Source organism: Salarias fasciatus, chromosome 7, assembly GCF_902148845.1.
Source record: "Salarias fasciatus chromosome 7, fSalaFa1.1, whole genome shotgun sequence".
NCBI lineage: Eukaryota > Metazoa > Chordata > Actinopteri > Blenniiformes > Blenniidae > Salarias > Salarias fasciatus.
Genome location: NC_043751.1, coordinates 27,244,819 through 27,269,666, shown reverse-complemented (window position 1 = coordinate 27,269,666; position 24,848 = coordinate 27,244,819). Strand labels below are relative to the sequence as shown.

The following is a 24,848-nucleotide window of genomic DNA, read 5'->3' as shown; positions in this document are numbered from 1 at the left end:
GCATCCCAGCTAAAAAAAAAATACAGAGCGAGAGAGATCAATCTCACTAATTCTTCATGTTCCTCTGGCAAGGTACAGGATACCTGAGGGACCCAGTGTCCTTCTGTCCCTTCGCAGGAGACACTAGATTAGAAAAAAAGAATTAAAAAAAGAAACAACCATGTGATTAAGTATTCAGATGCAGCACTCCGGCTGCCAAGGACAGTTCAGTTCCTGAAATATGAGCATGAATTTAAAATTCAATCAGCCACTGCTGAATCTTTTATACATTTACATTAACTTTATAGACAAGTTTTCCTACTGTATCCTCGGATAATCCCTCTGGTCTCCGTGACAGATGATCCATCATCCCCCGCTCCATTATCAGCACAACTTTACATCCAAATCTCATCATCGAATAGGTGGCCTGACATTATTTCTCTTCCTGATTCATTAGATTATTTGGCTGAAATTCTGCAGATTCAATCCCGAATGCAAATGGCTGCAGTGCAGGGAAAACAGCAGAATGGCTGATGTGATTGGATTTATGGTTTCGGAGACGTCATTGTCCAGTCTTTGTCAGCTGTCGTTGTGTTTTATGCTCTGCAGAGACACGCCGGTCTTTGAAGCTGCAATTTATGGAGGAGAACACAAACCTTTCAGAAGCCATAAACATTAATACCGAAGCGAGAGTGCAATCTGCTCGGAGGATGTGGGTTCTGTAACATAACAGAAGGAGACAAGGCACCGAGTGCAGAGGTGAAAGAAGATCTGCGAACTCACAGCGGGCTGACAATACGCCAGAGCGCGTGGGCCATTCAGCTGCACTCAGCCACACATACTTTTTGTGTAATGTGACCCGTCAGCCTGCATGGACAGTTCTGGGTCCCGCCAGCATGGTGGGGCATGGCGTCATAAACCTACACCCCCGGCAGCCGGCGAGCCAGCGAGCCGCCCCCAGCTCACACACTCACATGGCGGCCGGGCGCACGCAGGGTGGGGCAGGAACTGGGGCCCGATTTCAGCTCGACTTCACGCTCAGGACGGTAAAAACAGCAGCAAGCAATGGACAGGAAGCAGAATCTGAACCGGGCTGAGACCTTCTCCTTCGTCAACCCCTGGATCAGATACTTTCTCTTCTTCTTCAGCTTCCTGTTTTGGGTGAGTAGAGCTTCTCCTCCTGCAGCACGGACAACGAAAGAATCTGTACAAATCACCAAATATCAGAGAATGTGCTCCAAAGAGAAACAAACAAACAAATATCTTTTAAATAATAAACGAAGAGCTGTGATCCAGCTCGGCGTCCAGACGGTGAGAGCGGCCGGCCTCCCACCGCCTCCTGCTTTACTACGGTTATATATGGACTCTCAGACTGTGCATACATCACTCTGGCGAATGTTGAGTGTTCCCATTCTTATCAAATCAGCTGAGCACTGAGTCACACCGAGCTATAAAACACCTGGCGAGCAGACGGGCGCGCTTTTAGCGCGCGTCCAAATGGAACCGGGAAGTTGCAGTTGAGCTGTAATGGAGGCAGAATTGTTTCGCAACATGACTGCACAGTTTTTAGAGTGACTGCTGGAGCAAGAAGTGGAAATGGAAACGCAGCTGAAGCAGGAGGTGACACTCGATTTTCCCGGAGTAAAACAATCATGTAAAATCCATCCGTCTTCCTGACTGGCACTTGAACCCGGGTTATTTTATTTGTGAGATGAGCGTGCTAACCACTGCTGCACCGCGCCGCCCGGCCTGACAGGTCCAGACACTCCGTTTTGCTGTCAGACTCATGACTGCTGCTGTATTGGAGGTTATGAGAGGCGGCTGTTTCCCATCACACGTTATGAAGACGAACTGCTAATTGAAGCGACATGCTTGCGAGCGTCGCAAAGAATTGAAAACAAACAAATTACACGCATTTTTACTTTCCAAGGCTGCTCAAAAAAGAGTTCCTCCCACGTCGCATCTCCTCTTGATGAATAGTTAAACAGCTTCATAGTGGAGGATGAATTGATGGCATTGAGCCAAACGCGCGCTCCATCCTTCAAACAGATTGATATCAGTCGCGTATGAAGCGGAATGTCTGTTCAGCCGCTCCCGCGCCGTGGACAGAGCCGGTGTTGGTGATGGATGTCACTTCTGTGGCAACTGGAAAGGAAAAGTGACTCTATGAAACGCAGGATTAGCAGAAGGGAAATGGCCGAAAAAGCTAAAGCAATGAATTGGATCGTGACGCGGTTCGACAGCCTGATCTGACCTGAACGGGCGCAGCAGACACACATTTCTACTGCTGTCAAGTCAAATATATACGAGAGCTTCAGCTCCAGAACATAATCAGTGTGGATTCTTTATAGTGAAAACACAGATTATGGCTGAGTTAATAAACTCACTGGTGACGGGGATTGTTAGAAAAAGCCATAAAGAGGTAAAGAGAAGCCTGTGAATCAGCCATTAAACCTTCCATCAAGCCTTCAGATCTCCACCCGCATCGTTAGGACTTCCCTGGACTCCCTCCACTTTCCTCCCACATATTAACTCGAGCACGTTCAAGTCCGTAGCTACGCCTCCGCTCTATCCCCATTCATCCAGTCCTACACCAAAAACAGCAAGGATGCGAGCGCCGACTGCGTTTAGAGCCAATCAGCAATAACTGCATCCCAGCAGCCCGTGTTGACTTTGTTTATCAGACGCCGGCTCAGAAGTGAACACTGCAGGCCTAATCCATCAGGTCTTTGTCCCCGTGTCCCCGTGGCTCAGTTCAGCTGGCTTTCACCTCCACACACAATCCGCCAGGAGAAGCCCGATTCATCCTTTTGAAAAGCCTGAAAACAGAGCCGGAATACATTTAGCGTGGAAGTGTGTCTCCTGCTGCAAATGCACACTGCCACCCGCACACACAGCGGAAAACTCACAGCTGCAGGTACACACACAAACACACACACACAAACAAAACAGACAATACCCACCATGAGAAAAAAGTGCCTTCAAAAACCTTGAAAAAAAAGTAGATCCAAAGAAAATGTGCATCATCCACGTACTGTTGTGCGTCTTGTCAAGGCCGATCGTCTGTTGCAAAGTAGTAAAATATACCATTTTACAGCAACTCTTCACTTCTTCTCAGTATATAAAACACTTCCTGGACGTGAACGACAGCCAAAGAAAAAGTACGCCGCTTCAGCTGTAGATCGTGGCGAGTAAGACGACGACCGGAGGAACAATACAGACTTTTCACTTCACGTCAAACAAAACAGATCGATCAAATCAGACAGAATCACAGTTCGCTGAAACGTAACATTAGTAAGGACGAGGGACTGTCTCTGCGTCCGAAGGCTGATACAGAGTGTTTTTCAAGGTGAGAAAAACAATCAAATAAAGGAAGGGAAGCTATGTCGACAACGCAATCAACTGGAAGCTGTAATTCGACTCGTTCTGTCGCGTAAAGCCGGTAAAGCTGAAGACACAGCTTCAGCTGCTTTTCAACACGTAGTCCAGCAATATCACTGCAGTGATGCTCACACACATGGCCTTCGCTGAACAATGACCACAAATTCCTGGAACCAGTGTCAAGGTTTCTCTCCAGAAATGAGATAATTCATTGTCAGAAGTGAAGAAAGACGTTTTCAGCGGCAGAAGTTCTGCACAGAACTCTGAAGTGGACTGAAAATGATTCCTTTAGTTTGGTTTGACGTTAATTCGCTCCAAACGTGAACAGGCTGCATGCTGTGTTAGTTTCTCCTCCCTGTTTTTAAACAGGTGCTCTGCATCCTCAACACCTCAGGAAGGCTTCAAGTCCCTCATCTAATCACTCCTGTCATGCCTGACAGGCGGGAAGAAACACACTTTCTCCGCAACAAGTTAGATTGAAGGAGAAATCCGGATGAATTTCAGAGCTGATGCATGTTATTGGCTTTGCTGCGACAAGAAAACAAACGTAGACGTGCCTGATGGGAGTTTAACAGCAACATGTGGCTGAATCTTACAGCAAGTCAGAATATAAAGTGAAAACACACAGATGCTGTGCTGATATACATACATTTCCTTCTTTCCAGGTTTTCTCTTTGTTGATTGTTGCCATTGGAGTTTATGCTAAAATCCAGAAAGCTACAGGTATGTGCACTTTCCACACATTTTACTGCATCTCTGTTCCCGACATGCTGGATTTTCAGAATCATTTGACTAGAAATCGAGAAGAAAGAAATATGTGGAGCTTTATTTTCTATTTTTTCCCATTAAAAACGGATTTTTCAAATTGAATGTGAAGTAAATAAGGTATAATGAGCAGTTATTATTGTTGCAGGCCTATTTAAAAAGACTTTTCCAGTTTCTCACCAGCCCATTTAATAAGTATTTTATTTCCTTTGGATCACCAAACTGAATATTTAAACGTTTTCTTGAATTATTCAGCCTCTCAGTGTGACTTCCTGCTGCTTCACTTGAGTTTTAAAGTACAATTTATCATGTATTTATGTACCATGTGTTTTGTCTAGTCTCTCCTTGTGTTTGGCTTTAATTGTTGATTTTATTTGTGAAGACTTAACTATGAATCTGGAAAACTGGTAACAATAACTCCCGTCCGGCCATGGTTTCTGCTGCATGGTGAAAGCAGAAACGTCCACCAGATACACTCACTCATGTTTTCTGCTGTGGACGGAAACCAAAGCTTCGGCGCCACGCGACCTCATTCAGCAGGTTGGGTTCTGACTCTACCCTCAGTTTACCTGGCCTCCTGAGTTTCACCTTAATTTGCGATATGCACACCACGAAAAAGATTAACCTGAGCTCATCGCGCTGATTACGCCGCCGCATCTCCCATAATCCTCATTAAATCACGGGAGAGTTCAGAGAATGAAGATAGCTTGGTGTAGGTGGGGACAATGCAGGATAGAGAGCGGCGTTCGGGATGGAATTAATTCAGCCGACGACGTGAAATGAGGGTGGAAACGGAGTGGGCGGGAGCGGAGGTGGGCGGCCGTCTAAACAGATGCTGTTTTCCCGTTTCTCCCCGCCAGATGCGGTGCGGGACACGTTCCTGATCGACCCGGCTGTCATCCTAATTGTGGTGGGGGTGGTCATGTTCTTCATCACCTTCTGCGGCTGCATCGGAGCCCTGAGGGAGAACATTCGCCTCCTGAAGACAGTAATCGCCCCGGATCGCGCTCCACTCACAGCCTCGCGTCTTTGGGCACAACGGCAAACCTGAAACCTTAATATTTCCCTCTCTTCTCATCCTAGTTCTCCTTCAGCCTGACGCTGGTCTTCCTCACCCAGCTCGCTATTGCAATTCTGGGATTCTTTTACTCCGATCAGGTATCCGCCGCCTCTCAGACGATGCAGCGTTTTGGCTGAGTTCCTCTCTAATACGAGGCCGCTGAAAGGTCACACTCGGTCTCCAGTTCTCCTCCGCAGTGACACCGCCGCCATCGACCCTGAGCGCCATTGATTCAGTATATTCTTTCCCGGCTTTTGGCACATTCTGCACATTTTCCAAACTACATTGTGTACGACCTAATAAGGCGGGGATCTCAACCCGCTCGCCCCACAGGGGAAATGGTGTGTGCAGCTCAGCATGCTCGGAGAAAGCAATACTGCAGGTGGAAATCAGTGTCGGCGTCGCTATCTATAAACCCTCCAAATGCGTCCGGCTTATTTTCTGGACTGACTAAAAAGGAAAAAAAAAAAAACATGAGCCCGTCTCTCTGCAGGGACTTGAACGACGTCTTTCTTCCGCGGCGGCAGTGCGAGGACGCCGTGACTCCAGACTGAGGTTGAATGGGGTGAAAAACACCAGCAGTCCATCAATCAGGGTTTATTGTGGTTGGGGGTGTTACGGCATTGTCCCGTCGCCGGATTCAAAGTGACACGGAGCTTGTGGAAATGCGTTGTCCTTCAGAGGAGCCTCTGTCGACACAGAGTGACACTGAACACGCCGACACTTTCCTTCTAGACTTTTATTTGCTGCCTGCATGATATTTGAGCCTTCTTTTTCTCTTCCGGGCTGATTTATTGAGCGCCGGCAAATCGTTGGCAGTTAGAGGATAATCAGTAACTTGGAAGTATTTGACATTTGAAAGGTGAAGGAAAGCCTCGGCGTCACCAAACACACAATAACATTGAACAAATAAGCAGCTATAGCCATGCCTATGTATATCTCACAGCCCCAATTATGAGCAGAGTGATTGATTCAGAGCCGGCGGGGATTGGAAAACTCCCTCTCCTAACATCCACTTATCTCCTTGAGTAATATCCCATTAGGGCTCCGGTGGGAGCAGAAGCCCGGCGCCCGGGTCCTGACACGAGGTGCCTGACGATACCTCGGCTCCCCTCTCCCCCGTGTTCCCTGTCAGCGCTCGGACTGCCTGCTGCTAAACAGAGCAGTTTAACAACCCTCCCAGCATCCTTCCCCGCTAAATGATTCAAATGCTTCGGCACTTCAAAGTGGAACTAAATGTTCCATTTCAACAGATCCCTTGAAGGAGACTTTGCCGCTAATGACAGAGTGTGACAGTGGGCTCCAAAGCCCACCAGCTAACGGCGCCACGCGCAAACACGGGAACACAGAGAGGGAACCGTGGCGGTGGAAATCCTCCCACGTTTTAGTAAAAATCACCTGGGGATAAATATTTGGGCTATTTTGATAGAGCTCGGAGTATTTGTCAACATAACCTGTTCCAGCAGTCGGCAGTACGAACGTCTCGCAGAGCCTTCAGCAAAACACTCAGTCAGTTCAAGTCTCATGAAATTTTAAAGTTCAGCTGCTGATTAGTATTCCGCGCTCCTATTAACATATTTTACATCTGAACTCGTCTCTATACCCATTGTTTTCACCCGATTAGGAAGACGGAATGATATAAATATTAGCAATGCAAAGCTTCACTGATACTGAGAAAACGAAGATATTATTATGGACGAAGAGAGGAGAGAAAATAATGGGCTTAACCTCACAGTTTGAATTTATTTGAAATCCCCGTTACGTAACATTCAATCAAATCAGCGCATTCACATTTCAAGTACATTTTGTTTATTCACCTCAAAGTGTCGGAGAATTCCCACATCAAAACAACAAATTCCAGCTCTGATCCACCGGCGGTGAGGAACAACCTGCATGAGTTCTCTGTGCACTGAATGGATTGATTTCAAAGGCATAAGTGGGTTTTCTTATTTTTCATTATGCATGCTTCACTCCTGCAGCAGGAGTTCTTCTTCTACAGCTGTCTGGCTCCGATACATCCCACAATATGCATACACCATGCAAATAAGATGATAGTATATGTCCCCTTCAGACATGTAGTGTTGTTTGCTCGGTTTCACAGAGACATACACGGGCATAGAATAGTAATGCTGCACATGCTGTATCTTTTATGGCTTAGAAACTAATTTTGCAGCATGCATCCCTCGATGGCCATTAATAAAAAATACATAAGCAGCACAGAGCCATGCGTAACTCCTGTGTATGAAAATGACAATTATAGTCCCATTAAAGCCGCCAGATTAAGCATAAATACAAGCCTGACAACTTCTCAGAAAGCGTTTTAACTTGGCTTTGAAATGATCCCCGATATGATCCGTCCCGGGCTCAGAGAGGATTTCTCCACAGCGTTCCGCCCAACGGACGTCTCTCCATAAACGCACCCCGAGTAATTAACTGCGCCAGAAACCCTGGGAGGCTTCAGCGTGTCGCCCAGCACCTTAACAGCCCAGCCATAAAGACATTCGGAGATAGTTCTCCTCTGGCTATCCAAATGAAGTTATTAAAACTTAACAGACATCATTTTTTTAAAATGTGAAAGTGCTGATATTAAAGCAGTTTTTCTGTGTAAATTCCCCCGTCCCCTCTCTTCCGCAGACACGGGACGCGCTGGGAAAATTTGTGAAGAAAGCCATCGTTCACTACCGGGATGACCTGGATCTGCAGAACCTGATGGATTACATCCAGAAAGAGGTGCTCTGGCCGGCCCCACTTACCTGGAGTGGCTGCGTTTTGTCTGTAGCCATCCGCATCACGCGGGCCTTGGCATTGATCACAGCTAGTGGTTTATTGAATACGGCTGCGCATTAAACCAACAAACCACAGCCGGCGACCTCAGAGCAGCAAGTCTGATGTTTATTTATCGCCCGGCCTTGGTGAGGCTTTTCCACATGAGAAGTTCCGTGCTCGGTGCAGTTCCTGTGCACGGCGGGCCTCCTCATGTGATATTCCTCCTTCCATCTGCACAAACTGGCACGCTCACGAGCCGGGTTTTCCCGAGGGAGAAGCCCAGGCTGGCAGGATGTACACTTCATACTCTGACCATGTTTCTAAATATACGCACCTGTGCTGGACTCTCCCCTCCCTCTCCTCTCAGTTCGAGTGCTGTGGGTGGAATAACTACACAGACTGGTCCTGGAACCTCTACTTTAATTGTACACAAGAGAACCCGAGCTCGGAACGCTGCGCCGTGCCGTACTCCTGCTGCACCCCGGTTCCCGGAGAGGTCTGTCTTCTCTGCTACGCTAAAATGTTTGCATGCAAGAGTTGTACCTTCACCACCTGAAAGCAGGGCTATGCTAACACGCTCTCCTTTTGGAGCGCTCGTCCCTCGAGAACTTGCTGTTGAGCATGAAAAGAAAATCGCGGTTCAGGGGAAAAGCTCTCATCAGGCCCTCGACCGCTCAAGTGTTCCAAACATCTTAACCATGAATAAAGAGAAAGAATAACAGTTCATTTAGCAGGGCTTAGATTTGTAATTACATCAATAAAACCAGTGTGTGTAAAACGTCAATATGCAAACTTTAAAAACATGAATCCTTTGCTGCACCGGTTTCGTTAGCGCTTCATGAAAAACTGATATACAGTCATCATTAAAACTTAAGGTGCATCTGGCCGGATTTCTGCTATAAAAAGACTGGTTTTCAGTAATTAAATGAGTCAGATTCACATCCTGTCCTCAGGTTTTCAGATCTACAGGCATCACCTGTGAGCAGCGCCTCCCCGACCGAGGCTCCTTTAGCAGTGGAATTAAGATGAAAACTGTCAGACGAGCATCGGATGAAAACAAAAAGGCGCTCATCGACGCCTCGAACCCAAACACACAAACTGTTTCATAAAAGCTGCTCATTACGCTCTTCATTAAAACAATTATTCATGAAAAGGCAGCTTGCAAAATGCGACAATTAGAAATACTTCTCTGACCGATGAAGCCAGTACATGATTAAAAGTGACCTCGCGCACAAAGTTTAAACTCCCCTCCGACTCTGGCATGATTCCCACATGCAAAACGACACAGATAAACTGTTTAATCAGAGCTAATTTAATCGGGTTGAAGCTAGAAACAACAACACTTTCCATCATTAACCTGCTACACAGATGAAGAGAAGTGACAAATCTGATCAAAGTTCACAATTTACATCAGCGCAGCAGCTCATGTGTCAGCAAACAGACTGGAGCTTTAACGTCAACATTTTCTGAATTAATTCTGTTGAAAACAAAATGCTGCTCAGATCATGAAGCGCTTTTATTTTTGTTCTCGTCTGTTTATAGCTTTGTACATTCATATAAACTAACATTTTATAAAAAAAACTACGACTAATTACACATTCAGCATCAAGACAATTCCTCATTAAAGGGCAGCTTACAAAATGTTAGCTATAAGAAGAAGTTTCTGACTGACATGAAGCCACTAAATGAGACTGATATATATATTTATATATTTAACTAGTTTTCCTTCAGTTCTGAACAAGCGTTTTTCTGCCTAACTTTACAAACTCTAACCTCTTTTTCTCACATAAATGTGACGTTCCATTTGCACAAAAGCAAACAAGTTGACACAAATGGACACGATGGAAAAAAAAGCTTATAGCAGCAATTCTCATGTTTTTAAAAACTTGGTGAGTCAGCATTTATTTCATTTATCACAGTACTAAATTCTAGAATTTACATTTAAAGTGTATCCTAACACATATTTAAGTAAGAAAATGACTTTAGAAATAATTAAAATCATCCCATTATCTGTTGTCACTGAAGAAATATTCCCTTTAAATAATGTCTTCGTCAAGTTTATTCTTTTAAAATAAGAGTCACGGGCTTCAGTGTAACTAATAGTCATCATTATTTGATAATTCAAGGACTTATTTAACATACATTCACCTCACAGTCTAATGGCATTCAGCGGGCTCTGGTGTTCTGCTCACAGTAAATAAATTACCTGATTATGCTAATGATTAACACACTAACACACACACACACACACTAATCAGTCGTTACTTCCTCAGGCATCCGACTGTTTGGGTGCATGAAGGTTACAGTTCTCCTCGTGACATCGGGGCGCACGTGTTGGAGAAAGTACGGCTCGTTCTTGAAACTGCCTCTGAGTTTAAAATGGTAAAAGTTTGGGTTAATCTTGGCTTATAGAACCAAAATGGCTCAACAGTGAGACCACATTCTGCACGGTTCAGACTGAAAACATCAGTAAGTTGCTTTTCAGGCTGCATCTATGAAAAATAGTGACAAATTGATCAAAAACCGAGACGCTTCAACACAGCTGCAGCAGCGTTCGTCAACTGACAGAAAAAGCAGTTTGGAAATTGACATTTTTGTCGTGAATTCCTTGAGAAGGTGCTGCCACACACTCCCCGTGTCAGAAGTACTGATTTAGCACAGTCTGTCTGTTCAATTCTAATTAAAAGAAATACAGTGGAATGAATACCTCTCCAGATTATCTCTGTGACAGACAAAGCAGGTAATTGCTTGTGGATGCAGAAATAACTCAGCCGGCGTTGTTTGACTGCGTCAAACAGCGTTTTGACGACTCCGACACTGGATTTGTACACAGGTTTTGTCAAAAAAAAAAAAGCAGCATCTGCGGTGGCGCTTTGCCCGGAGGCGACAGACAGACGCAGGAACAAACTGCTGTCTTTTCCTGGGGGTTCGGGAGGCTGACAGACACCGGACCGGTCTGATAATGACTGACCAGCTCCGCCCCTGTGAAGCACAGCCACAACGACTGTGGTGTGACTTTCAATGTCTTGAGTGACTCATCTGCTGAACCCGGGAGACGATTTGCATCTTGAAGAAAGGTGCAGAATAACATTATCGCCATGGGAATAAACTGTAAGATGAATCCAGACGGTGCATCGAGACAGAATATCATAGCATTCTTATCCATCATGCGTCACGCAGTACCCACAGTTGTTATGCTAAGTGAAAGATCGCCTGTAGTAACAGTATCAGCCTTTATTGCAGTGTTGGCAGTGATGATTTCCCTGCTTCAAATTTCAAGTCCTGAAGGTTTTACGATTTTTTTTTTTTTCCATTTTTTGCACCGAAGCAATGATCCTCATGCATAAAACAGACACGTGCAGATGAGGATTCATGCAAGCCCACGAACCGTATATATGTAAATACAGCGCTCACACATGCATGAATCCGTGCATTTGCCCTCACACAAAGATGCACACTATATCACAGTCTAATCTCACATCTTGGAAGCAACAATACAGCTCGAAGGCCAAAGCCGACATGAACAAACTGAGGATTTCATGTAAAAGTATCACGCTTCCATTGATTAAACATCATGCTACACTGGAAACACATGACAGCAACCTTTTTCTTCTTGGCTGAAAGAAAGAAAGGGGGTGAAAAAAAAAATCAATTAATTAAATGGTGCAGGAGTTGATGCAGTGCTGCGACCTGCTGGCAGCATCCTGCAACTGCAGAATTAAAACTGGCTTCAAGTCATCAACTTTTTACAGCCTCCTGGTTGTAATCAGGATATTAACAGCTGTGCAAAGACATGTTGAAGATTTGATTGATGAGGCGATGAAGACAATCCTCCTGATCCGTTCTTCGTTTGCTTCACAGACAGTGATCAACACTATGTGTGGCTTTGGGGTTCAGACCCAGAAACACCTGGAGGCCAACAAGTCGATCTACCCGGTGGGCTGCGCCGACAGAGCCGTGATGTGGATCGAGTCTCACCTGCTGCTGGTGGGCGCTCTGGCCCTGGGCTTGGCCTTGCCTCAGGTAACCTCACGAGTTTAATCGCGGCGTGCTCGACTCGGACTGGCCGCAGTGTTTTGCCATCGCTAACCTCGGGATCAGTCGACTCTATAGCTTCATCTTAAATAAGCTCACACACGGTCAATACGAGCATCAACTGGAGGCCCGCTGGATTGAGCATCAAGCCATCGACATATTGACACCATCGGCTTCCTCAAAGGCGAATTTGCAGAGCGTTGGGCCACTCCTCATCCGTCAGGACGCTGGTCCTCACTTGAAGCAGCCCACATAGAAACATCCATCTGTGAGCGTCCAACAGCTTTTTTTGTTTCTTCCTTTTACCTTTTCACTAAAGCAGACAAATGAATAAAAAAAAAAAACGCCACATTCTACAGGAAACCAACATGAGGCGCAGGGTTAACGTGAGGCCACTGGAAGAGAAGTGATTTAAGATGGAGGTTTATACCTAGACAGCAATAACTAGGCACAGCGGGACAATGAAACTTTAACTGCACATTATTCATTTATAACATAGCTCCAGATCGAAAGTGCAGGTTAATCTGCAACCAAGGTTGAAATCTGCATGTAATAATATAACATCGTGTGTGTGAGAGACGATCCTGACACCTGAATCCCAAAAGCACTAAGTGGTGTCGATTTGTACGAATCAGGATGTTGGATTGACCATGAAATCAAATTACCTTTTAATTAGGCCATTTGCTTATCAAAGTGTTTCAGGTGATATTACGGCAGGTTTTCCTGCAGCCCTGCCGGTCTCAGCCTCGTCTCTGATTGGCTCCCCGGTGATTCTGCTAAGCAGAGAGCGATCAAGTCGCCCACAGAGTCTCCTCAGAACAAGTGCATTAGTATTCCTGCAGCTTTGATGTGCGGGAAATCTGATGATGAACTTCTCTTTCTAGTCTTGCACATCCTTGGTAAACACCATTATTGGATTTGTCAGTGTAACAGACCACATTCAGCTCAAACTATTAATTATTGAAAAGCTTGGCTTCGACTGTGTTTGCCACCAAACTGTCTCTGTGTGAAGAGTGCTTCACAGTTGGCTCTAATAGCAGGGCCGTCGAAGCCTTTTTGACCCGGGGGCCACGCACAGGCAGAGAAATACATTCTAAAGATGTTCGCAATTAATAAACTTTTTACAAAAACCATGAAGTGAAAAAAGTAGAATCAGAAAAATCTTTGCTGCAGTGATTCAATTCAAACTGAATTATCAAATTGGCTGCCAAAGCAAAGTCATTCAAACTTGAACTATAGCGCTGGAAAGTTCTGTTTTTGCTCTGTCACCACTCCGGTTTGAATCAAAGTCCAGGTCTGGTGTGTCAAACATAGGGCCCGTGGGCCAAAATCAGCCCTAAACCAGACAAACCACCAAATCCCCTTTAACAGGAATAAACAAACATGAGCATGAGTTTCCAGTTGTTGTAATTTGGCTTTCCATTGAAAACAATGAGCGTATGCAGCAGCCTGGTGAGGGACGTTGGGATTGTGGGTACAGGCTGTACAGTAGCTGGGAGTCTCCGCTCTAATCTAAAGTGGCTGCCGCTGTCCTCCAGATTGCAGGCATTGTGCTGTCCCAGATCCTGATCTCTCAGATCCAAGATGAGATTACCTCGGTGTTGTGAGAGCGGGCCGCCACGAGGGAGGAGAAGGGGAGAAAACATCTCGCTCGCCGTGCTCCATTCAGCCGCTCTGACAGGAAGCAAGGACATCTCTGTGTGCCGCCGCCGCCACCGTATCGCTGCGATGTGACAGTAAATGACGCAACGCGCCGCCGGCCTGCTGGCGAACGCCGGAACGCTCATTCACATGCAGAGCGTTCCTCTCATTATGCTGCTTTTTCTTTTTGTGTGTGTTGACATTGATGCCGACATCAAAATTGAATCCTTGAAAGTATTTATTTTTTAAATGTGACAAGTTTGGTAATAAAACTGAGTTAAATCAACTGAATCGCAGAAGAAATCCGCTGTATGTTTATATCTTATCCGCTCACATTAAGCAGCACACACACTTTGGCAGTGTGTCATTAACAAAAGCTGTACAATAATCTTCAGCATTTCGTCCTGTCAGTCAAATGCAAATCTGTTCCCCAGAATACAAAGATTTCAATACAGAAGATTTTAAAAATAAAATATATGAACATTACACATTGAAACTCATCCTTATATCCTGTTATGTGTATTTTATATCATGCTATGTGAGGATAATTGATGTTTTTTTTAAAGCTGTTTGTTTTTGTGCAACAATCAAGCCAAATGTCTCCATTAAGTCACATTTCAGATCATTTAGTATCAACTGCAGTGTGAACAGTCGCAGCGGAGGAGAGAATAAACACAAGAGCAAGACGTCAAAGTGTTAAATTAAAAACTATTATGGTGTGAAACAACTTCCCAGCCACAGCTCATGTGGCTATTTATTATTTCTCGATCATTTAATAATGAACACTTCGGCTCGTGGTGCTTGAAGGACACCGAGCTTCCTGCATGAAAGGTTTCAGCCGCCTTGACAGCGGCGCCAAGTTCCCGCCAGTGCACCGAGCGTCTGAAAGTCAAACACAGCACATCAGTTTACAGCCCCGCTTTGATGTTTTCTGCACGGGGAGGGGGAGGGGGAGGGGGGGGGACGGCGCCGCGCACCTTGCCTCTCGCCGCTAGTCGTGGAGAGCCAGAGCCTTCTGCATGAGACGCTGGGTCAGGGGGGAGTTGGGCCTCACGGCGTCTCGCTCCACCACGAGACATCTGGGGGGAACGACAGCACAACACGAGAGACGGCCGCAGATTCAAAGAGATTACGAGCTGAAAGGCCGGCCAGATCAATAATGAAAGTGTAACGCGAGGTACAGACATAATGGGAGCACGAAGACAGCCCGAGCACAGCCGAAGAAAACCGGAGTGGACACGAGTCCCTGCAGAAGCTAGATCATCTCATGATGAAATCCAATGTTCGGAATAATGCAAGAGCTTTCTCACACGACCTCTCAGCACATTCACATCTACAGGCACGAGATGCAAAGCTGTGAAAATCTGGTAAAAAGTGTGATGTTTCACCTTCCCAGTTTGCGATGGTGTTTGTCCTCCGATTTCATGGCTGCATGAATGAGCAGCTGATTGAACACATCTCTCTGTAAACAAAAGTGCACAAACCCATTAGTGAAAGCAGAACCCCCCTCCCCCCCACAGCGGATCGCCTTTCCAGCCCGCTCTGCATCAGACCCTATGTACATCGGAGATCGGCGTCTCCGACCTCTGAAGACGTGAAACGCAGCGAGTCCATCAGCATCCATCACCAGGATTCATAATTCATGCGTCGGCGCGCAGCGCCGCGCGTTCTCATGATATCTTCTCTGGACCGAAAGGCTGTAGCTTTTACACACAACACTCCTCACCTCCGGCTCAAGTAAATAAATAAATAGAAAAAAAAAAAAAAAAAAAACCTAATATAACGATGATCAATGATATCCAAAGAAAGCAAAGCCTCAAGGCTGAGAGCTTGTGAACTGTAAACAGCGAGCCAAGGTTTGGGTTGGAAATTTGATTTTCTTGAATCTTTCATGCTTCTTCTGAGTCTCGCTCCCGTCCGCAGACCTTACCTGGGCATCGCTTCCACCGACGTCCACCATGCGGTAGCGTAGCGGGTACAGGCGCTCCACGGCGTGCTTGAAATCGCCGTGGCTGTAGTCGATGATGGCCTGACACATGGGTATGCCGACAGTCTGAGCCAGCTGGTGCTGCTGATTGTCCCCCGGTTCCCTGTGTAGGAGGACGGAGAATGAAAAAAAACAAGACAGAAAAAATCTTGGTTAGAAAAGGAGAGCAGCAGTAGTTTTCTTCTATTTCATTTCAGCTATCTTCATCTAAATACCTCACACACTGGGTCAATGCCAAAGTTGCACTACTGACGGATGAACGTAATCATTTATGGTTCAATGCTGTATTTAATTGAAACTGATGCACACAAAAAAAAAGTTATTTTACATTTATAATTTGTCAATTACTGAAAAAAGGGTTTTAAAAAAATAACTTATGATGTGAATCGCCACACGGTTCCTTCAAATAATTAAAAGAGAAAAATCCTTCTGTGTGTCTGAGCAGGATTAATGTGTTGTGAAGACTTAAATTAAATGTAAATAAAAAGCCATGCAGTAGCAGCTTTGCAGAAAATTAAAAATGTGAACTCAGACTGAATTAAGAGTTCGATTGCTCGTCGAGAAACTTTAAACTTCAGTGGTGAATGTGACAAGTGAGAGGAAGTTCATCTGTCTGTTCAGCTTCAGGGGAAGGACTCAGCCTGGACAGGCCTCCAGTCCGTCACGTTTTATCAGCCGATCGCTCGTCCGTACACACACAGACACACACACAGAAGCGAGCCCGATTCATGCAGATCATACATGGGCCTGAAACAGGGTGTGTGGTTCCAAAACCGGTCGCAACACACTCCAATCCGGACGCAACACAACAAGAAGTCAGCGATGCTGCCATGAAATTGAGTTAACTCGTTGTTCCTAAACTGGCCTCAAAGCCAGGCTGTCAGACTGAGTTTGTTCAAACATTCATAATGCATCAGCTAAAGGAGATTTTCTTTTTTTTTCTTCTTTTGGACATTTCACTGCATTTTGCACTAAAAGCTTTCATTAAAATTGGCTTTATGTGAGACTGTAGTTGTTTTAAACAGTAACTGTTTAGTCTTTCGTGAAAATAGACATTTTAATCAAATAAAATCTACAGCGGAGCAAAAAAAACCTTGAATTTAAAGGTAACTATGGGACTACTTCACCGGTCCGGGCCACTCAAGATGAAATTAGTCTGAACTGAAACCACTTTGACACTCCTGGCGTAAAACATTTGAAACCCTCATCGAGAAGCTTCTGGTTGCACAAAGATATCAGAACACAACCGAACTGATAGTGGAATCTGTTTCTGTGCAGTTTAGTGTCTCAATAAGTCAGGCCCTACAAAGTGAAATTCTGATGACGCTCGGTTTATTTGCTCCATTGTTTAATAGACGTCTGAAAGGAGGAGCGATCTGTGGAGTTTGGGGCAGGGTGGGCGGAACGAGGGGCTCTAACCTCTGGATGAACGAATCCTCTAATTCTGAAGCTGTTAAAAGTCTGATGACACACTTGAACCTTTCTCGAGGATTTCAAGTTGAACCGAGGAGAGAACTTCTTGACTTTTAAGTTATTATGTAATAAATGTACCAGTTTAAAAAAAACATGACATCTTTAAAACCCTTTTTTTTTTTTTCTAAAAGGCAGCTGGTGTGTGGCGAGCACAGGCTGTTCCTGGTCAGAACATTTCAACCACGGATCTCCACAGAGGCAGCAGCTGCTTCGGCGGGACGGAGACCCCTCCACTCTCGGTCCTCGCTCCATCTCGCTCCGACGCCGAGGCGTGTTCCTGCCTCGCTTTTACATAAGCCCCTCGCCGCTCTTATGTAAGGCGAGCGAGGAGGTGTGTGGCGAGGGACTCACTTAGCCAATTCCTGGAGGCCCTCCAGCAGACGGCGGGTCGTGGCGCTCTCCTCGGCCCCCAGCGACGCCATGAGGAAGTGCAGGTCATTGAACAAGGTCACGTGATCGTCGGTGTGACGCTGAGTGACCTGGAACAGCTCCCGCCAGCGCTCCTTCACACACACACCTGAAACGTGCAGCAGCTTACCTTCACCATGAGAGGACACCCTCCGTCATGCAGAACACGAGGAATTTAACAGCTATGAACTTTTTTTTTCAAACAGAAACCCAAAACGCTACGAAAAGCCTGTAGAGCGGCGGCACTTTCGAGCACCTGTCGCTGGCTGCCGCTTCTCCTCACACCTGCAGATCACATCCTACATCCTCCTCCTGTTTCCCACAGAGCTCCGTATGACACCAGGAGATGAGCCTTATATTTATAATATCATACCATTTCCAGGTCTTAATACTGAGAACTAGATTAATTAAATGTATTGTTGTCATAGATTGAAGGTAGTAAGCCGCCGATTCATCTGGAAAATCTGAAAAACAATGGAAATTGTGGCTGGAGGTCCTGGTAATTACACTCATTTCCAAGCGAGCACTTTGAGTTTGCGATTAATGAAGTATGATAACAGAGATTATCTCGCCTCATTAGCGGCTCCTCGTCGGACCACATGGGCTTGAGCTGCCGCAAATTACATGCCAACGCGGCCCGTCCGCCCATTAGCAACACATTAACAATTGTTGCAGCGTTTTCATGGGTATCGCCGTTTTCTGTCTTCTTCCCGTCTCGTACCTTCCATTTCCAGCCGCCAGAGCAGGGAGCTGGAGTCAACAGTGTCCAACATGGATCCTGAGGCTTTACAGTGTCGGAATACCTAGGGGAAAACACAGCACCGCTTTCACCATCCCGTCACATCACGGCCCGTTTCAGAAGGAATCAAATTTTAAAAACACGTGTGTTTTGTTGGATTCCCCCGGCGCGCTCCGTTAAACTTTCATGAACGTCGGCGAACGTGATGTAAGAATTTCTGTTGTGTTCAAACTTACAGCGGCCGTAAGTAACGCTGCGAAATGTTCTTGTTAAAGGTACAGGACATCAAAGGGGCTCCGCTTTCTGAACGCCTCGGCTATTTTTAGAGCGTCTGAATGAAAAAATAATCGGCTCTGGCAGTTGACACTGAAATGGGTGTGGGTGGATCCGGGGCTCTCACATCTTCATATGGATTTGACTTCCATCTGCTCACACTTGCCCTCTTGACACACAACAAGCACAACACTTTGCTTTTAGTCTGCGTCCCCCGTGTCTGCACGCATGGCAGGCTTCTTGAAAGGATTCGCAGAGGTATAGCATCAAACCAGTCAGACCGACCTGATCGTCGAAGATCTGCAGGGCGGCTTCGTATTCCCCCTGCGGAGGAGGGAAGAGGGGAGGAAGAGGGAAAAATAAGCCAGGCTGATAAGTCGTGCTGCACCGATGCAAACACAAATTAATCTGGCAAAAATAATCAACTCCAGCCTTCAAATTGCCCCCGGGAAACGATATCATAAATACAAGTTCCACAAACGAGTGCCAACAATTCACTCGACTGAAAAAACCTCATTATGGTCTTTACCTTCTCGATGAAGCCCAGAGCCCAGTGCCAATAGTTGTGGCTGGCCAGCATATCGCTCACCTGGAATTAAACATTAGATATCTTTTGAGGCGCTTCACAAGGTCACTGAAATGGATCCATGGGAAAAAAAAAAAAAAGGAAAATCAAAGTAGGACCTGCCAGTCCTTCTCTCGGCTCTCCATGAACTTCAGGCCCTTGTCCACCTCGGCCCTCATTTCACAGATGTGGGCCACGGCGTGCACGGCCCATGCATCATCGGGAGTCAGAGCCAGACCCTGCGCACGGGAGTTTAAAACAAGAGGAAAGAAAGGAAATCCATTTTGCCCTCGGCAAGGGTGAAATGACATTTCCAAAATGATTGCGTGCTGAATTCCCAGCTACTATCTTTCATTTTGTTCAACAATCTTGTCTCGGAGTGACCCCTTCCCTCGCCTTTTTGTTTTAATCCCGGCTCCTCGGTATGCATTAGGTACTCGGCCCAGAAGAGCGGGGCTGCCGAGGTCTGGATGAGCTGCTTATTATTGTTGGTCTTTGACAGCAAATTACTTGCAGAATTGAAGTGGCACAAACAGAACTGGCGACGGTGTGTTCAACAGAATATAATGGAGGAGAAAAAAACCTCTCACCTCCATGGCCACTTTCTCAGCCTGGTCATAGAAACGAGTCTCCAGGAGACCAAAGGAGTAAAATCCTTTTAGATAGCTGACAGCACATCGAGAAAAAAAAAGAAGAGTGTTTTATTAGAAAACCATCAGGCTGAAAGAACTTTTATTCATCTGTGCATTTTATGTAAGATGATAAAGAAAGAAAATGTGCGGAGAACTGAATAGAGAAGTGGTCAATATAACACTGTGACTCATTGTATACTGACTGCTGAGTTTATGTGATGTGCACTGAATATGTTACAGCTGCATGCAGCCGCCCACTCCCATTATACGCACAATACATTAGCCTAAATATATGAACACTGCACAAAGAACAAAATGGATGAAGTCTTTAAAACAGGAGCAGTGGCGTTCTCCTTATCTCCCTCACCCACCTCGCCACTAAACAACACATTAATTAACATATTCTGGACTAAAACCCCTTTGTTTTTTCAGGTCGCCGCACTTTATCTGCATTGAAAAAAAACTATCACGTAATCATGACGTAATAACTCGCCAATAGTGTAAGAGGACATTTGAGAGATTGTAACATCACAGCATTTTTTTTTTATTTTTTTAGAAATTAAAGGGGTTTTTCTAGCAGGTTTTGTGTAATTTGCTTATCAAAAACAAGACATGGTAGATTGCACAGTTGTTCGCACTCAACATCTTCAATTATAGCTGCAAAACGAAAGTTACGAAAGTAACCACGGTTCTATGAATCCCGGATGGGACGCCACCAGGCCAGCTGAGCAGCCCGGCTAGCGTTCAGCTACCGAACCATCAGCACAAACAAGCTGAGTGAACAAGGTTGGTGCGATAAGGACATGCCGCCTGCACAGCAAACGCAGATCACTGGGCTAGCAGCTCACGTCGCTGCTCCAACCAGCCCGGTGCTGAAGCTGCCAGCAGACGGAGCTTCGTGATGCCGTACGGACTCGTCCCGTGTTCTTCAAGCTGTATGCGAACTTAATGCAAGTCGAAAAGAAGAAACCAAACCTGCGCTTGGGACCGGAACTTATGGTTGTTCCGGGGTCACCCAGGGGTCACAAGTGACGTTGTGAGCGTACATACTCGAACTACGCATGCGCGAAGGGAACATTCAAGTGCTTTCAACACTGCCCCCTGGCGGTCAGGAGGAATGAAATAGATTAAATAGAACTTTTTTTTTTTAAACAAATTTTTTGCCATAGCTCGCCACCGTGTTGCTATTAAACTATCCTCAGACGCTGAGTTTGTAAAAACATGCATAATGAAACAACTATTGGAGGAGTTTTTAAAACATACTCAGTGCTTTCATTTTTAGGGTGTGTTCCTTTGCAAATATTATTTTCTTGAATGTTTCTGTAAAGTAAAGAGCTGACCTCCCATAACATTCCTAATAAGAGGTCAAAGTCTTCAGTACCTGTACAGGGGCATGTGTGGTTTCCAGTGGGGGAGCACCCGGGCCACGGAGTCCCTCATCGGGACCTGGGCTCCCATGTAGAAGTAACCATCATGTGCAAACTTGAGGGCCAACAGATCAGTGGGATGATCAACCAGAATATCTTCCCACACTTCACAGGCTTTTGGAAAATTCCTAAAAGAAAAAAACAACATTATGAAGCAGGCAGGCACAGCTCCAGGATGCAGAATGAGAGTACCATGGGAATCAAAGAATCCAATATTCTTCGTGAGGGAATCACAAATATCCTCCAAGACAATATCCAGAGACAAAATATTGAAGTATATATGTGAGTGCACTGTGGGGAAATAAGACGCTGCTGACAAAATACAAATATAACTTGTTAGACTGGGTGAAATTTAGATACAGACAAAAAGCTGCTCAGGGAATGAATGCAGACCACCTGATGAAAAACAAGAGTTTGTTTGAAGTTCTGTGTTATATTTATATGTAGAAAAGGAATCCCTTTAATTTAAAAATTCCTGCAGTGGTCTTTATCTCTGTCTGATTCAATGTTAATAACGTATGAATGGACTTACTAGAGTAATAAAAAACAGATGTATTCATTATGTGACACACTAATCATAGGGTATTTAATATTATCATAGTACAAGAATTTTTTGTACCAAATTCTCTCAAAAACTGCAAAGTGCTTTGTTATTTTAATAATTATCAAACTTTGCAAATCATTTGAGACCCATAATAGGGTAATATGATTACGTGCAATTATAATAAACAGTAGATATAACTGCACTTCAGCATGATGATCGCATTTTAAACGTGCACACATCGTTGGTCCGTGTGTCTAATGTGGTAGACTTAAAAAAAATTATAGAAATAGAAATAAAAACTCTTATTAGCATAGTTATATGCTTTCAGTTTGAAAGAAGTCTTTAAATAATCTGCAAATGTTCCTCATAATGCTTTGCATTAAAGCTCGTTTCATCATTTTAATATGTCTCCATCGCACTTCCAATAAACTCGGTGGTTAAAATGCGTGCTTTAACAGAATAATTATGAGTTCTACTCTCCACTTCCTTCTTCTTATCACCAATTTCTCTCAAAAATTAAAAGGGAAGCGTCATGCTGGGAGAAGGAATCTGACACCCAGATATTTCCCTGCCGCCGCCCCCCCGGGGAGGCCCACCCCCCGACTGTGAAAACCACTGCCCGGGGTTATTTTCACGGTGAGAATTACGCGGCTTTAAAATCCCTCTGTTTGGACTGCGTGCTTTTGATCGCACCCCCGTGAGAACAGCTCCATGGCTTTGACGTGCAGCCGCTCCCTGGGGGAGATATCCTGGCTGCTGGCGAGCTCCACGGTCCGGCTCACGGCGGCGGCCAGGCGGGCGTCCAGCCGGGGGGAGCTGCCCGTGCCCACCAGCTCCAGACCCGTACTGATCACGTTTCCCATAACTACGAGACAAAGAACAGCAGTCAGGAGCAAACAGAAGCACAGAAGCCCTGCGCTTAGTGAACTTTCCCTCAGCTATAAACTGATAAATCACAAAATCACATGCTCTCTAATCCCCCCGCAGACACAGAGAAACAAACTCTGACTTACTTTCTCTCAGTTAAAACTCAAAAGCAACTCAGAGTGCGAGACGATGCCAATAGCGGGCATCCAGTTCAGTTCAGAGCAAATTTCTGAGAGAAACAATAAAATCTAGAATATTTCCATCAGGTCAGGGGCCTCAGCCAAATTTCATCTTGAGTGGGCCGGACCAGTGAAATACTGCCTTAATGACCTTTAAATTTAAACTTTTCTTTGTTGTTGTACATTTTTGCAAAACCAAACCATTATTATCAAGATGTTCTTTCTTGTGCATCAACATGAATTTTAAAAGGAGTCTGGAAGCTTTTACCACTATATCAACCAATGGAGATGAAGCGTGACGTCAGCATTCTATGTCGATGGAGCCGACGGTGAAAGGAGCAGGTGACCCGTCACGTGTTTATTCAAAGATTTAAGAAACGTCTGATTCCATCCTTCTTTACCAAAGTTGGGATCAGCGGCCTGGATGGCAGACATGCATCCCTCCAGTCCTCCCAGGGTTTCATCATTCCGCCATTTAACATACTGTAAAGTAAAGACATGAGAGATTAGATGAATAAGATTAAAGTGTGTATGGAGAGAGAGAGTGTGTGTGTGTGTGTGTGTGTGTGTGTGTGTGTGTGTGTGTGTGTGTGTGTGTGTGTGTGTGTGTGTGTCAGGCTACCTGTGTGAGCATTGCATCGTACAGTTTGCAGGCCTCATTGCTGCTGGTGGACAAAGCGAGGCCCTCCGCTCTCCACGCCTGTCAGGATGCAAAAACCAAGTCATGCATCAAAGTTCAAATTTACACGCCAACATGCTGCCACAGAGGAGTTTCCCCTCCTGCACTTCAGACGACACTCGTTTCAAATCTTCAAGGGTGGACTCCACAGAGGCTCACCTGGTGGCCCTGAGGAAACCGTCTCTCTGTAATCTGATTACATGAAGTCCTGCCTCACAGAGGTGAGCTGCAGTGCATGGAAATAAATGAATTCGTTTATAGAACTGAATTAACTCAGAAAGCTGAAACTGCTTTAACAACAGGAAGTGGCTCACTCAATTTTGCACACTTCAAAAGATATTTCTAAATAGTTTTCACTTTAAAAAATCTGAAATGTTACACTGCACCTTAAATAACTAATAAGTGCACCGAAGAGACAAAGAAGAAACCTAATGTTTGCGTATAAAATACAGAAATAATCAGAAATGATTCAGCCAAGAAAAACTATAAGTATAATAAATATGAAAGAAAGACAGTCCTGTGCCCACTGCCCACTGACCCTCTAGAGGCGCCCCTGCTACTGCAAAACAAACCCAGCTTCGTTCACATGACGCACAGCTGGACAGGAAGCTGCAGATGTTTTTAGCAGCCTCAGCTGAACTCCGACAGGGAGACGTTCTAACCCACACTGATCCGGAGAATTACGCACCAGAAACACCAAATAACGCATCTGATCCGCCCTCCGCTCCTCGCGGTGCTTTAAAATCAGGCAGAAGCGGTAAATTCAGCTCATCTCTCACCTGACAGTCCCTGAAGCTCGAAGCGATCATTCCTGCTGCACACACTCCAAACTTTGTGCTCCGGACTGCAGCCGAGGCGCGTCAAGTTAATGGAAAACCCTCCAGGAAGTCCGTCTTCACGGCTCCGCTTCACAATACGAGCACGTGCAGACGTTGTAAAAGGTTTACAGTCTGAGACTTTACTCGGATACATACTGTACCTCCAGGTGGACTCAGGTAAAGATAACAGTCTGATTATTCATTTTTTCATAAATGGGATTTTATTTGTATTTTTTTTTTAAATGATTTGCTCCGTTTTGCGTGTTGCAGTCCCATCTTGGAGGACTTCTTTTTAAGTGGAATTTTCTTATTTTAAGTTCATTCCAGCCTTATTTACACAGCACCAGGCACAGCACAGTCATTTCTAGGCACTTTTACAGTTTCCGATTAATTGTATCTTAAATTAAATCAAATGGCAGGGATAAATAAATGTTTGATTAAGGCCTGGGTCAGGAACATGACATGTAACAAACAGTGTTCGGCAAGTTACTTACAAACGGCAATTATTTACTGATTACTTCTCCAAGAAAGTAAAGATTTAAAGAATTACTGATTACTTATTTTCAAAAGTAACTTTGAAGCTTTTCAAAAACATGATGCCGAAAGCAATAGGGTTGTTTTCAGCCTGAT

General features: G+C 45.1%; 2 protein-coding genes across 3 annotated transcripts; one reads left to right on the top strand and one right to left on the bottom strand.

Moving 5' to 3' along the window:
- The first annotated feature begins 993 nt into the window (after nt 1-993).
- Nucleotides 994-14,104, top strand: tspan33b (tetraspanin 33b). The gene is made up of 8 exons (XM_030095526.1): nt 994-1,140; nt 4,026-4,083; nt 4,986-5,113; nt 5,209-5,283; nt 7,820-7,915; nt 8,319-8,447; nt 11,813-11,974; nt 13,525-14,104. The coding sequence occupies exons 1-8, from the start codon at nt 1,045-1,047 to the stop codon at nt 13,591-13,593; spliced, it is 813 nt and encodes a 270-aa protein (XP_029951386.1). The 5' UTR covers nt 994-1,044; the 3' UTR covers nt 13,594-14,104.
- An 85-nt stretch (nt 14,105-14,189) lies between these two features.
- ttc38 (tetratricopeptide repeat domain 38) lies at nt 14,190-24,252 on the bottom strand. Of its 2 annotated transcripts, XM_030095524.1 has the most exons (15): nt 24,180-24,252; nt 23,344-23,421; nt 23,123-23,204; nt 22,369-22,540; nt 21,086-21,259; nt 19,663-19,738; nt 19,192-19,311; nt 19,037-19,096; nt 18,793-18,831; nt 18,217-18,298; nt 17,439-17,604; nt 15,558-15,717; nt 15,016-15,089; nt 14,605-14,706; nt 14,190-14,509 (listed from the first exon to the last, which is right to left on the bottom strand). In XM_030095524.1, exons 1-14 carry the CDS (start codon nt 24,207-24,209, stop codon nt 14,619-14,621), a joined length of 1,401 nt encoding a protein of 466 aa, XP_029951384.1. In that variant the 5' UTR covers nt 24,210-24,252; the 3' UTR covers nt 14,190-14,509; nt 14,605-14,618. The 2 variants fall into 2 exon arrangements, with proteins under 2 accessions (XP_029951384.1, XP_029951385.1); XM_030095525.1 differs by lacking the exons at nt 23,123-23,204; nt 23,344-23,421; nt 24,180-24,252 and adding an exon at nt 22,990-23,013.
- Nucleotides 24,253-24,848: the final 596 nt, after the last annotated feature.

Excerpts from the sequence above, each read along its gene's own strand:
- ttc38 (XM_030095524.1), bottom strand. The coding sequence starts at position 24,209 with ATGATCGCTTCGAGCTTCAGGGACTGTCAG. Across the intron at positions 21,260-22,368 it reads ATGGAGCTGTTCTCACGGGG|GAATTTTCCAAAAGCCTGTG; the intron begins GTGCGATCAAAA and ends TTTTTCTTTTAG. Across the intron at positions 18,299-18,792 it reads TGCAGATCTTCGACGATCAG|GTATTCCGACACTGTAAAGC; the intron begins GTCGGTCTGACT and ends GTTTTCCCCTAG.
- tspan33b (XM_030095526.1), top strand. The coding sequence starts at position 1,045 with ATGGACAGGAAGCAGAATCTGAACCGGGCTGAGACCTTCTCCTTCGTC. Across the intron at positions 1,141-4,025 it reads TCTTCAGCTTCCTGTTTTGG|GTTTTCTCTTTGTTGATTGT; the intron begins GTGAGTAGAGCT and ends CCTTCTTTCCAG. Across the intron at positions 8,448-11,812 it reads GCACCCCGGTTCCCGGAGAG|ACAGTGATCAACACTATGTG; the intron begins GTCTGTCTTCTC and ends TTTGCTTCACAG.